Source organism: Myzus persicae, unplaced genomic scaffold (assembly GCF_001856785.1).
Source record: "Myzus persicae strain clone G006 unplaced genomic scaffold, MPER_G0061.0, whole genome shotgun sequence".
NCBI lineage: Eukaryota > Metazoa > Arthropoda > Insecta > Hemiptera > Aphididae > Myzus > Myzus persicae.
The window spans coordinates 13687-29795 of record NW_019101202.1 but is presented as its reverse complement, the minus strand read 5'-3'; the positions used below and the strand labels follow the sequence as shown (position 1 = coordinate 29795).

The window sequence follows — 16109 nt, the reverse complement described above, 5'->3', positions numbered from 1 at the left end:
CAGTCAATATAGAAATGAGACATTTTTTGTAATTTCCTGAAATATAGTGATTTTTATCTTTGACTCATTTCTCATTACTTTCGACCGTCCATTGTTAATAATATGTGTCGAGTGCTTATTTATTTTAAATATATTAGCGCATAAATCGCGTCGCTGCTATACACGGCAGCATTATTAACATTAAAAAAATAATTTTCTGCACTGTCTTGTCATTGAACAAGAGCGGCTAGCCGGTATTAATATTTATCGCCTTAATAATAATCGATTTATAATACAACGATTGCTGAACCCATTATATTATATGTATAATATTTTATGAAAGATAATCCAGATTGATATTTATTATAATTTATAATTATAATAATATTACAGTTACCTACGTTTATACGTGATATTAATAAAATATAAAAATAAAATGTGTACCAAAATAACGCACGTCAACCCCTGTCTTAACTTATTACATATGGTATCTTTTGTGAATAAATTTGTCGTACACAATAAAGGACACATTTTTGTACTTTGCAATTAGCAGCTTTTTGCTTATGCGGGAAGAAGCCTTTTCAACATTTTACCCCCAGCCCACGTTTTACTGTTGCGTGTTAATGATTTTTGAACTATAAAGAATACGTATATATATTATATACGTAACATAGAACCTGCCGTTCAATTTTTTTTTCATCCAATTCAAGCATTGTGACATAAGCTTCGCCATCATATAGTGTATATATATATATATATATATGTATAATATGTATATATTATATACAAGCGAAACGCACAGGGACGAGGTATAAACAATTGTATGTAGTTAAAGGAACGCGTTGAAGGGCTCTCGTGGCTTGTAAGCCACGAGATTGCACCACGCGATTCAATGCCTCGAGTGCATTTTGAGTTGAGGCCTTCATCGATTATCGGGTGTAGGGAAAAATGTCGGCTAAATACCACACATGTACAGTACTAGTTAAGGACAGAATATAGAAAACTGGGAATTTATAAGCTGCCGGACAGCGTGTATAAATGTATAATGTCTAATGTAGGTCTAAACCCCCGCTTGCAGTGTTAGCGTCTGTTTGGGCATCACAGCCTTACTTAAAACATCATATTTTACTGAAAACTGATATTTGTTCTTTAAATTATTAATTTTAGGTCCATAGATATATATGATATAAAATACGATATGATATTTTATATTAATCTTTACAGTTTTCAAGCAAAACTGATATAATATTATATTTTATACTGTAATATATACTCGCTCAAACACGGTGTATAAGAAACTCACCCAAACACTTTGTTTTTATTAGGTGGGTGAAAAGGTCTCCCAAACGCATGAAGCTCGGATTACTTCCATGACATTTTGAAGTTTGATACACAAAGTCACCGAGCAGCTTTGAATTGTGTTCATAATGTTCATAGTTTGTTCATATGTTAAACTATTATTAATTAGGTACATTAGGTAATGTTTAACTGTGCACCTTGTGTTACTTTTAGTTATGTGGCATAAAGGTGATCACTGGGTAAACTGTTGACTTGTCTGTAAACTTGATGCGTGTAAATGTGTAATGTGATGTGTCATATCTTACAAGTTTATGTTATTGCAGTAAATAACATTTATCTATTTGTAAACTGTAGCACTTTTTACATTCTTAGACATGATGTATAAGGGAAGCTAACTAATATAAAATAAACTCAAACAAAATGTACATCAATAATAAATAATAAAAGTCCATACATTAAAATATTATCGACTCACGATTAAATAAAACACGTTGAGTACGCCAACGAATTTATAATTATGTTAAATTGTACATGTGTAACCAGCTGCAGCAAAACATAATTTATTTTTATTTAGTGATTTGACTTCAGCCAGTCAGTTTCATATCATCATTTAAAAATTTAAAATACAACGTGGGAAAATATACGACAATGTGCACTGTGAATAATCTGACTTATATAGAGTAATAATAGGCACGAGTGCTCGACGTTTTCTATCACCTTTCCTAATGTTGCTGATTTTCCAGATCGTATTCCGTTCTATCTAAACCGTTAACCTTGCCACCTTGGACATTGGATCTATAAACGTCTTATAATTTCATTTATAGTATATAGTTAATCTCAACTACTAAATTGAATAGGTATATGATGTTATCATCGTATTGATAACGCACGTTGTAATTATACTAACGGAATACCACTCGTTTTATATATATTTGTATATTTTTGGAATACATACAGACAAAATACTATTTATATTTGTTTTTTAATGTACAAATATATTGGTGATTGGTCTATAATGGTCCCAATAAGTTTTTAAAATTCAAAACGCGTATTATAGAAATAGATTAAATATACTGCTATAATTCAAAATCATATTAGGTTTTGACATAATAAAATATCATAATATATTTTTTATTTATAGTATTTGTACCAAATGGCAAACTTATAAACTAACCAACTAGATCCAATTTGTTACCAAAAGGCATATACCATACTCGAAGTTCGAATCATTTTGTTCTTCGTAAAAAATGTATTCTCACACAAAAAAAAAAACACTTCATAATAAAACCAATACATATTTATCGCTACTCTTAAAACCTAAAATAGGTCTATACAGTATAGTTGCAGTCCATCCCCTGTAATAAGGCCAATGAATATATCGAATGGGCATAATATACGTAGTGGATTAGTTGTTGTGCATTAAAAATAAAAGATAATATATGAGTTTGGTTGATATCTGAGTTTCATTTTGGAAAATTAATTTTTAATCGTAAGCACTTAAAAACAAGTACGGAAATATGTAGAGATATTTGAAGATCAAATTACAAAATGTATACAAAACACTTCCCCGCATCCGTGATGTTATGGTCACAATATAATCTTACGACGGTTTGATGATTGGCATACTATCCGGGCGGACGACTTCTGCAATAATAATTATTTTTTACGTTTTCCATAGCGACCGCGTTCTTACCACGGCCGCGATTGTTCGATACAGAAACTTACTATTATTGTGTGTACTCGGTATAATAACAATAATGATAATGACGACGATGACGATGACGATGATAATAATAATATCATAATTTTGCAGTCGGCCGTCTCGTGACCCACATAATATCTGTCGTGTCTCTGTCGTTGCAGAGATACCAAAACATACCGAATCACAGTGCATAAATGACAATCGACAACATGTCTCGACGACTCTGTACCGACGACGACATTGTCGACGGACTGTTGGGCGCCACGGGCCGCCTTTGCGACGAACCGCGCATACGAGCCCTGTGCGTGGACGCCCGGCGCTCGTTCCTCCGGCAACCCATGCTGCTGCGCCTGCAGGCACCCATCAAAGTGGTCGGCGACTTGCACGGCCAGTTCGGCGATCTTCTCCGGGTGTTCGAAGTGGCCGGCCGGCCGCCGAAAGCCGACTTCTTGTTCTTGGGCGATTTCGTGGACCGCGGCCCTCAGTCCGTCGAAGTATGCTCACACTATATCATTTCGTTTATACATCATTTTATATAATTTTATGAAATATTAACCGTTCTGATACCCGTCTTCGACCTTGAAAAAAAAAACGAAAAAACATCAAATGCGAAGCTATAGTGTATCTAGGTTTAAGTTATGGACGTATAAAGATGTAGCAGCCGTAACTTTATCTATCACTGGGTATAATATGGTTTTATATTGCGCATTCATATAATATTTCACGGGTAAATCGGCATGTGGGCCATCGGTTCGCTTTGTGAACTATATAATTCAGCCGAGATGGGCAATCCACGTCTGCGCAAGCATTAATATGACATTAACTTTTGTGGTGCACTTCTAAAATTAATATATTTTTTTTTACCTAAAAAAAATCCCATAGTAATGCATGGTGACCGATCGTCTGGTCTATAACAATTTTTGTTTATAAATTGTATTTCTGTAACCAATAGGTAGGTCAATGGCAACCATATTAAAATAAACAAAATAAATCATTCGATATAGAAGCTAAAAACACCCTCAGATTCTCGAGGAATCTATTGTTACGACTTTTATTGAAATCGGTCCAGTCATTTCTGTTTACTGCGATCATCGTGTTCAAACGTATACACCTATAGCTTTATAATGTAATACTAGTGTAGATATTACTCCAAATGATGCGTTTGGCATATATTACTCAAAATTCCAATTTGAAAACATAATATTCATATAAAATTAATAAACACCTATAATTGAGTAAAAAAATATTTTTTTATATTTAAAAAAAAATATGGAACTTATACAACCTATATATCTTACTCTAGGGTTGGCTACTGCACTCCGCACGCACCATCCTGGGGAATGAGGATAGTTGTCCCAGCCCCCTCAGGAAAATCTAATAATAAATAGTTTAAATTCAGTGTAACACATGTATCAGATTTAAAATAATTACTCAACGCAAATAAATTGAATTCATTAATAATAGAATAATAACAAGTTAGGTCATATAAAATGTTCAAATTTAAATCATATTTAGTAATTAATATAAAACTATTTCAACACGATATGTCACAATTAAGTACAAACCTTATTATAATTTATAATATAATTGATAGAAAATTAACTTTATGTGTTATCGGCTTATCACGTATTATCACATCAAATATGACAGACCAAATGTGAGATGGTCACTTAGACTTAAGTTCTTCGCCGAGACAACAAAGTTAGATTTTAATATTATGTATAGAATTAGGATATTTATGCACTAAAAAATGTATGAATATGTATGCACCTATCACTTATGCACTAAAAACCAGCTAAATATGTATGAAAAGTTTGAAAAATATGCATTAAAAATAAAGAAATTATTGGATAAAAGATGCCATAAACATATAGACAAATTGAAAAAACTGAAAAAAAATTAAATAAAAAAAAAAAAAATTAAAGAGAGTTACATTGAATAATTTTATTTCCAAAAAATCACGAAAAATAGTGTTACTTAACCTTATTTAATGGTATGTTGGCTGAAGTCAATGCTCTACATAATAATCTAAGTTGAATGATATTTTGTGTTCGATATTAATCGTTGTTTATCATTTTTTTCTTTTTCTTTATTTAATCGAATATGTTTAGCGGTGTTCATATTCTGTTCAAACTTCTCATAATCTGCAATAAAGAATTGAACCACGAACCACCCGTAGTTAAAACGTGCTCTCCAAATTCTTCTACAAAACTTCTTAATCGGTTAGAACAAGAGTTTTTAACTTTCGGTGTAACTGAGTGATTTAATAAAATCAAATAGATACACGGCAAAACCCAAAACGAGCAATATACGGTGAGGAACCTACCTACTATCTACATCGGTCGTAGACAAGACGGCAACTAACTATACATTATTAAACGTTATGTTAAAGTATCTGATAAAATTGTTATGGCCGCGGTTTTAAGATAAGTTTTGACTATGACAATTGACGGAGGTTATCGGAAATTCTATTTAAGTAGGTATAACCATATTGAACTCTCCACAATAAATAAGGGATAATTTGTGAAATACAGATAATCAAACTTCGATAAGATTCAGTAAATAAAATATAAAATGAAGGTAATTTTTAGCATTTTGCATTGAACACCGTCAAATATACACTTAAAAACAGAAAAAACACAAATTATGCGCTTATAAATAAAAATTGGTAAAATATGCAATTATATATGCAAAATAAAATTTTGATATTTTGAATATAGATATCATAAAACATATTTCTGTACATAAGAATGGATGCTATTGGACAACCTAAAAAAAAATATGCTAAATCATAAACATCCTAACCCTATAATTATGTATATAGGTAGCTTATACAAATGGCAACTATTAAATGTATTTATATACTAAACGATTACTTTCGGACTTAAAATCCACTTTTTTCGTCTTGAAATTTGTCTTAAGACTTCAATAATCGGCCCCTTATCTAGAAGATATGATTAATTTCATTGTATCAATGTGAATGGAACACTCGACAAACACAAAATATACCATTTGTTTTTGTGTTAATAGCATTGTGACAAGTAAAAACTTGTGTAACAACTAACCCCGGTCTCTCATACACGTTGCCGTGTCTCCATATTTTCAGTATTTAATAGAAGGAGCCCGGAGGGGAGAACAATTTTGAAAAGCCCATATTACAAAAGATAACAAGCCTCACTACAATTTATTCTCACCTAACACGATTTTAATATGTATCGTAGTCAAAATACACTTAGATGAATGTGGCATCGTGATATCTTGCTCATTTTACATTTTTACAGAGGTGTTGAACAAACTAAAGTACAATACTAAACACGAGAGCTAAAGTATATTACTGTAAAATATTGAATATTACCTTCACAATATAATACATTTCGTCATAATTATAATATAGCAGTCAGGTGGCTTTTAAAATCGGGCAGATGCAAATGCTCCCCCCTCCAAAGGATGACACTTCACTACAGTACATGTATATGTTACTTACCACAGTTATTGCAGCGTATTACTTACCTGTTGTATATATTTGTTTATTTCTATTTTATCATTATGACACTTGTTATTTATTATAAAATTATATTTATATGATATAAAATCAACACATCATAATTATACACATTGAATGCGTCTCGAAGGTGATCACTCTACTGCTGGCGCTCAAGACACGGTATCCGGAAAACGTTCACCTCCTCCGAGGGAACCACGAGTGCCGTACCGTGAACATCCGGTACGGGTTCTACGGAGAGTGCCGGTCCCGGTACGGCCTGCTCACGGGCGCCCGGCTGTGGCGAGCGTTCAACCGGACGTTCGACTGCATGCCGGTGGCCGCGGTCATCGGCGGTCTGATATTCTGCACGCACGGAGGCCTCAGTCCGGATCTGCACCACATGGCTCAGATAGACCGGATCCGGAGGCCCGCCACGGTGCCCAGGCGCGGTATGCTGTGCGACCTGCTGTGGTCAGATCCGGCCGCGGGCCCCATCCAGGGCTGGCGGAAGAACGTTCGCCGGAACGTGTCGTATGTGTTCGGCGCCGACCGGGTGGCCGATTTCCTGTCCAGATTCCGGTTCCAGTTGGTGGTCAGGGCTCATCAGGTACCAGCTACATATGTGAGGCCGGGCTCACTCGACTCGTGTATTTGACGAACGTTCGCTATTCGTCGGCACTCGTCATGTAATATGGTAATAGGGTTGGCACTTGTACCATTAGGTATTCGGTATTATTATTATTCGTGGTATGTCTTTGTATTTGCCACCTTCCCGCGGTTCATCGGTTAAGTGCCACGAGCTAAAGAAATATATTATTTGTTCGTCGAATACACCACGAGTAGTTAACGGGAATGGTCTTATATTTGACTATTCTCGTAATTTGACGACAATTTGAGTATTATTCGTACTTATTCGTCAAATAAGCGAATTGTGGAAACCCAGTTTTATGTTGCGGCTTGTGCGCGACGTAGGAACTTATATACTTATATACTTATATACTTATATATTCAACCGGTGTCTGGTTACTACGTGGCCCTGGTTATAGGTTGCAGGGCGTCAAGTTATATTCCCCGGCAGTGAATTTTTCCTATGGGTAAATAATATTTTTGAAAATTCCCGAGCTGTATTCAGTGGTTGAAGTAGCTCAATATATATATAGGTATACATGTGAAGGGATGTCTCTCATAATTTATATAGTTCTCATATATCGCTTAAACAGTCGTATAAAATAAGTGGAGGGATGGAAAATGTGAACTGTAAAAATTGGGGAGATGAAAGGGTCAAATTAATTATAATTTTAAGTATTTTTTTGGTTTTCTTACGATATTATTGGATACTCAAAATAAAAATAAATTATTTAACACCTACCGTTAAGTATTAGAATATAGATATGACGTAGGTACCTAAACGCATATATATACTCTATGATGTGAATATGCACATGCAATAGTTACAATTAAAATATTGCCATGATGGCAAGATACAATAATAATATATTAATTTATGCTTCCAAGTTCTAAGAATTGAATTAACCTAACCTTGAAATTAGTTATCTTATATAAAAAACAAATTTTTTTAGTAAAATATTGCGTTCTAATAATCTAAATCGTTGTTTTATATCATATAAGTAATTTATTTACTATATTATGTATATGCTCTAATCATTACATTTTTTTCTTTATTTTTTGGACTTCTTATATCTCGTATTGATGGAAATAAATAATACATAGTTGGTAGGCGGGCACGAATAGTCGAGTACCTACGAACACGAAGCGGACATCCGATCAGTATTCGCATCAAAAATAAAATTATAGTTTTTATTTATGACGAACATTTACCACCCTTGATCTTATCCCCCACGCAATTACTATTTTATTTTAATAGTCCGGAAACTAATTTTTCAATCCTATATACATCTATATTATATGTCTATAGAATATATTATTAAATGTCTGTAAAATATATTTTATACCTATACAAATGTCTATAGAATATATTATACGTATAAATGTAGGGCCAGTAATATTGTCGTCCCCTCTTTTGGTCACTCGGGCGTTCGTTACGAGATTGTATTATCATTATTATTAAACCTTCGTTGTTGGTTCACGGCCCAACTATGCTACGTTTTAACGTTTATAATGATAGAATTGTTTGTTTGTAATTTGGCAATGGTTACAGCTGATGTATAGGGTCCAAGTATTGAGGCAGTTTCAAAGAACTTTATTACAATTTCATTAAAATCTCTACGCTTAATGAGTTTGTTTTATTATCATTGTATGTTCTTTTTTATTTCTACCACGAACATTTACATTTTTTATTATTCCACGCTTATACCGTGTGCACAATGTTTGGCTAGAGTTAGAAAGGTCTAAATAATGCATTCATATATGATATATACTAAGTATATTTTATTAGTACCTACCGTCTCTGCAGGGATTATCTAAGTAAATAAATAAGTTCATTATACGGGGCTTAGTATACCGACCACCAGCTATATAATTTACACATTATATTATTATTTAACATTTGACACAGCAAATTCAAAATTCAAAATGAAGTAGTTTTATGCATATCACGCTTGTAAATTAAAACGATTTTGTTTATTATGGTGGCTAGTTTATAATTTGTATTTATGAGTATTTAATTGAAACAATGATTATTTGCAATAGCTCAGTAGTATCACTATTATTGGCTCTATGTCAGATAATTATAAGCCAATAATATAGTTACTTATCCTTTGGAAAAAAATGCAAGCTAAAAGAAAAATAAGAAATAATAATTATTTTCAAACTGGTCTAAAATAATACTTAGGTACGTAGTTTATAAATATATATAGTATAAATCATTTTTCAATGAATAGTTTCACTTAAATATAAGTTAATAATAGGAAACAAATTACGTTCAATATTTAAGTTTTTAGATAGGCCAACTATGATTATCTGCAAATAATAATTATGTCCCATATTATATTTGCTCAACTGACTTGTGGGTATATTAATATCAAACTGAAATAGTTTCTTCAAGTGGAATGTAAGTACGGGTAGGTATAACCTAATATTTGTTTGGAATGTTCGTATAGGCGCATAACAAATTGCTTTTAGAAATACTTATGGTTACGTTTGTTAAGATAAATTGTTAAGTTCAGAAACTAGGTACAAAAGTTTCAGTGGCTATTTAAGTCATATATTAGTATACTACTAACTGCAGCAGATATTATTAAATATTATCATATATTTATGATTATTATAATTTATTAATGTGTCATAATATTATAAGTAATTTATGGTAATATAATAATATATATTATAATTTATTATATGTAGGTGTATCCTTGTGAAGAAAGCTTGTAGAACAAGTTCAATTAATCAGCATAATATATTTATTATTTATATATTCTACGCGAGTGTCACTAAACTTAAAAAAAAATATTATATTTATTTGCCAAGACAATATTAAAATTAGAAAGGACGTACAACGAATCTACCTAAACTCTGTTACTTACTTGAGTAGCATACTAAAATAGTATTATATTTATAATAAGGCTATGTAGGTAATTTAGCAATTTAAAACTTTCATTACAAAATGTGTAAATTTAACTCCCTAATTAAAATCGTAAGTACACCTTTACAACGTTCACATTAAACATGTTAGTACATTATTATTAAATTAATTAAAATTATATTTCCAGACTATTTCAGTGTACGCATTAGATGTCCTAATTATACCAACATTTTAGGTTTATTTATTTTAAAAAAAAACATCATTTACCGTGACCTATCTATAGTTATATTAGGTATGTATATATTATATAGATTACAATAGAGTTATGCTTTTGAAATAATAAAGCTACGTAGCGTGTAAATTAGTTTTTAAACAATATTACGTTTTGCAGAATAGGTCATAATAATATGGAATAGGGTGGATAGAAGTTTTTTTATACTACCTAACATGAATTATTATTGTCCAAGACAGTGTAACCGCCATCAAAATTGTAAGTATGTATGCACTTAATTTTCGATCAACCTATTATTAAAGTTAATATAATTAGTCAATACTCAATACTCTTTACTATATATTGTAAGGGTAATTTCATATATATTATATATTATATAGGTCACTGCTACAAAAACTTTTCAGATTGATCAATTTAACAGGTTTAATTGGCAGTTCTGCAATAAAGCATACTTTATCTAACATATTTACCTAATATGTACAGTATTTATTTATCTTATTTTAACATGAATACCTATGTTTTTATAAGCAATGCAGGTCAATCCACGGCATGATTGGTATATAGGTAGTCGTAGCACATATAGGTATAACCGTAAAAGTATGCAGTAGATATACTTAAACGATGAAGACGGTTGAAATCGGATCGTACTTTAGTTGTAATATATTTTTCCGATTCATGCTACATTGAATCTAAAATGCAAGCAATGAAAACAAGTGGTCACGAGTCTAAATTTCGTATATGTATATAGGTATCAGTAAAAAGTTGGGACAGAATAATTAAATTCGATATTATATAATATTCAGATCCAGATGTTTGTACTTACTTATTTTACTATACACTTATATCAAGGACCATAATATGCAATTATGCATTCACAACTGCATTATGTGCTGGCGTGCTGCAATCGAACGTACGCGTCTGCTACTATTTCTGTACTAAAATACAGACATGTTGTACGAATTAAAAAAAGTGTGTAACTGTATAAAAAGCATTCAAAGTTCTTAAAAAGTGATTGCCATCTATTGCCCTCGACCACTATAATACATAGGCTATAGTCTTACACAGTTGTGTACAGAAAAATATTGTGGAACGATTATTTTGTTTATTTTTATTCGTGTTTCAAATTGTTATTTATCATAATGAATGTATCGTGTGTCCTACACACAGTGCGTGGAGGGCGGTTACCAATTTTTCGCGGGCCGCAAGCTGGTGACCGTGTTCAGCGCACCCGATTACAATGGATACGGTTTGCCGGGCGCCGTCATGTCTGTGAACAAACACGCCGAGTGCACTTTCCAGCTGATACCGGTTGAAGGAGCAGCGCAAAACAAGCGTCAGGTTGCGGTGCGGGGGGCGGCAAACAGAAGATCAAAATCGTGTTAGACTTCAGTGCGACAGCGATTTTTTTAAGATGTTTATACAGCGGGCTGTATACCGGCTGGACATGGATCTCAGAACTCTTAATTTTTTTAATTATTTACAGCAGGTCCACAATGCAAGATATATCACGAAAGCCACGAAAGAAACAAACGAATTCTACTTTTTAGAAAATCTAATAAATTTTTTAACATACATTATCACTATAGTTGCATATGATATGTCCATCGGAACTCTATTTTAACGGATTTTCTTTATTATTGTATCCAAAATACTCAATCGTGCATCGCGGATAAAATATACGGCACTCCGACGATCGCCCATTATATATATTGTAACAGCTCCACGCCGAGAGGTTCGGCGCGGGTCTGATCATCCCCTTCCCCTTCGTCAGCTGGGGTGCTAAGCACACGACTATCGACCCTGCCTAGAGCCACGCGTTTGAGAGTTGTATTATAATAGGAAAGTATTCAACCGAAGTTATAATATATGACTGAAATGAGACGCGCCACAGTATTCAATGTTCTACAAGATATTCCAAAATATAAAGTTGGAAGATATGCTTCTGAAACTAGAGTAAATAAACGGCGATTGTGCTGTTGTATTAAAAAAGCAGGCAATTAAACAAATTACAGCAGTTATGGAAGATATCGTTGAATCGATTAACACGGTACAATAGTTAGATGAATTGTATTTTGTAATCTATTACTAATTATACAACTGAGTGTAATTAACATTCCTGGCATGACTTACCGCATGACATCAGCAGACACATCTAGATAAAAGGTATATTTATTATGCAGACGATAAGGGTGCCGTCAACACATTTCAATGAAATGGTATTAAAAAAAATAATAATAATAAGACAAAATGTATTATCAAGATACACATTTGTAATGTTTATATTTCAATTGTATAAAAATGTAGGTATACAGTTTATCTTAGCAAACCGATTACAGCTCTTCTCCCCCCCAAATCCGTAGATAATTTTAAAAAGCTAATTTCTTCATCAGCAGGTAAACGCATTGGTCCACTTCGAATCCGTGTAAATTGTTTGGGTCACCCAGCAGTCGCATCAATAATCCGCCAAATGATACGTAAGCGGCACTAAAATATAAAATTTCAAAATTAAAGGAGAACAACAAATTATTATTGTAATAATATGATAGCAAAAAATATCGTCCAACAAGCGTTACGAGTAACAAATTAATATATAATATAATATTATACGTAGGGTGTATTATAAATAAATCAAGAGGGGAAGGCGTCCATCGATGTTTATAGTTTCTCTTCTTATACAATCGTAGGTACTTATAATTTTTATGCAGCCAGCCATTAAATTAACTCGTATAGGTATATAGGATTACGCCGAGTGTTACGCGCTCGTTTCGTTTTGCAATTGATTGCAAGTATAGGAGATGATAATATTATTCTACACAGCTTTTTATAGAACTCGGTGGACACAAATTGTCGGTAATAATGAGAGGGACAGTGTATCGCAATAATAAAACGTACGAAAACCTTACGAGTACACCGATTACTACAGAAAGTCTCATAGTAAACCGGAGTGTCCGGATATTCTAGTTTTTTTTTCTTAGATTTTTCAGCTACGTTCGTTCGTGCGTTGGGTGTCAGTACTGTCACTGTCATATAATTTCCATAAAACAGAATATTATATAGTTTGTGTTTATCATTGTCACATAATATAGTTAAGGGAGGGACGCGACAAAAATCACCGCAACAGCCGTCGAGTCGTATGTTGCGAAAAAGTTTTAAAATCGTTGCGGTTTTGCTTGAAAAAATAATGTTTGCTTTATGTTTATGGTTTATTTTTCACTCTTATCACGGCGACTGTGACACTGTGACTTTGAAAGGCTGTGGATTTTGTCTGCACGCGAGTTTCAAATTTAAATGAAAAACCCGCTAGGTATATATGTATTTCCCTTTTCAGAAAAATAAACTTTCGTATTTTCATTAAAGTAAAATTTACTTTTATACCGCCCGCCAGGGAATACTATGTGCATTGTATATGTATACGACTTGGATGTATAAAAGCGAACCCAAGTAATTGGGTCCACACCGAATCGCGGAGATTCTTTTACTATCGAAACGTTATTTACCGTCTACGCTAATTACATTTTAACTACAAATAATATCATCAACTCATCCACGACGATAGCTGATATTGATTCTGCGTGTATAAAAGTAATACAATTTTCGACGAATGTTGTTTATTGGTTAAAATATATGTATTACAGACACAACTTTGGTATGAGAAGAAAAATAAAACGATTTACCTCGGAAATGCGATTTGCTATGTGCATAGTACGTTGTAATATTGTCATACACGTCGATTTATCATTTATCATAATATTATTATCATATTGTCATGTTATACTGGTCCCAGAGAAGGGGACAATAATTATATACAAACAAGTCATTTTTTGTATGATATTATATTATTTTACTAACATGTAATAGTATGTGATACTAATATGTGTACATCAAATGAACATACACGAGAAAGATAAAAAATAAAAATAAATTATGTATAAACCAGAGATGTTTTATTTGAAGTACCGTGGCCCTGAGTAAAGTGTTATTATTTTATTTATTTTTAATTGCTCACGGTTCACCGCAGATACACACGTGCAAAAAAATACATCTAATCTAGGTATACAAACTGTTCACGACGCGTACGACGACCGCATTAAACGTGTAGCGCATTTAATAATAATAATATTAATAAAAAATATTTCGATTTAGCACGACGCGCGTATTAACTTTGTGGCCTGCGGTAGTTCTCCTAAGACTCGATCGATACAATTCGATAAAACATTTTATTGCGACACTATAGCTGTATAGTCGTATGGATTCCCGTCTCAAACTCTGCATTATATATATGATGCACTTTTACTAACTTACGCTTATTACAGAAGCGTGCGTGTGCTTGTATTATTTAAACATATATAAATTATAGTGTACGTACACGAATAAATTATTATCAAACTCCTCGAAACGGTCTTTGAGGTACCTATTTTTTTAAGAAATCTTCACAGTTTATTGGCCAATAGTAATGTATGCACGCGTTGATAAACGCCTCCTCTCATAACCCCTTCCATCATATTATATACATAAGTGTGAAGCAAGTAACAACACATGCACAATAATATATAATATACAATCCGGTCCGTAGTAATGTAAACTCAAGTATAGTACACGGGACACCGTGTAGTTATTTTAAGCATAGAATGTAATCATTGTTATAATATTGTAAAGGTATTAAAGGTATTTGTATTGCTATTAAAATTATATAATATAAAAATAAACACGCCATAGTGATAACCTTTGGTTTTATATATATTACAGATCGAGTTAACGCGATCCAAACACGTATAATAGGTACATTAATATTTAATACACGTAGGTATAGTGCAAATTTATAGTCATGTAGTAATGATGATTCAATAAAGTAATGAATAACTGATTTTTTATATACAAATATAATGTTGTTGTTATTATTAAATTTAATATTAACTACTACTATTACTACTACTACACTACTATTTTCGTTATTCTACATATAGTGAACTTCGTCGTCGTCGATATCGTTGTCGTCGGACATGGCCTGACGCCCAGTGGAATGTGCTTAGTGGCCGTGAGTATAATATCAAATATGTACACAACCAGCTAATCACACTGCCACAGTGCGAAAATCCGGCATAAACACTTGCTGCTACGATGATAGAATAAGGATAAACACACAAATATACATAGATACGTAATAGATAATAATATACACACATTAGCACATGTAGTATATATATACAGGGTGAGATCCACAAGCTCATCCCCTTTTATGCTTAAATGATTTATTTATATTCTGATTTTTCGATGAAATTCTTTGATTTATTATATTATACAAGGAGTATTCTATGGCGATACGAACTTTTTTGAAATATTACCCACCATGTTTTATTGTGAATTGTTAAGCGGATTTTTTTTTTTTTAAATATTGATGCATCTAAATCGAAAATCAAATAAATACCTTTCCTAGTGTAACCTAACCTAACCTATACCAGGAGAGTTCCTGAGTTAATAAACTTTGTGTATTATTAGGAGTATAATATAGACAAGGCCTACTATTTAATATTTGTTTTACCAGTAAACTTCAAATATATGTGATTTATCATAAATAATAATGTGAACATTTTATATTGACTACTATAGTTTTTCATTCATCACATAATGAATAATAATGATAATAATTAGCTATAATGCATAGCTCCAATTGTCTTTTACACCATTATATCATGGACTATAATAATATTATCTTTATAGGTAGTATACTTTGAAGACCATATTTTTAGAAAGGCACCTCCTTAGATTTTTGATGCAAAATTAATGTATCCTATAAAGTGATCCAAATTTTTTTCAAACAAGTATACTAGCTTGTTTTTGTAAATTTTTAAGAAGAAAATCCTTTAGGAAATGTAATTAAACTTAACTTAAAAGTAGATATGAAGGTATTAAT

General features: G+C 32.4%; 1 protein-coding gene across 1 annotated transcript; it reads left to right on the top strand.

The window, feature by feature from the left end:
* Positions 1 to 3189: 3189 nt before the first annotated feature.
* LOC111028181 (serine/threonine-protein phosphatase PP1-like) lies at positions 3190 to 14088 on the top strand. Its single transcript, XM_022306724.1, has 3 exons — positions 3190 to 3474; positions 6613 to 7071; positions 11366 to 14088. The coding sequence occupies exons 1-3, from the start codon at positions 3190 to 3192 to the stop codon at positions 11579 to 11581; spliced, it is 960 nt and encodes a 319-aa protein (XP_022162416.1). The 3' UTR covers positions 11582 to 14088.
* Positions 14089 to 16109: the final 2021 nt, after the last annotated feature.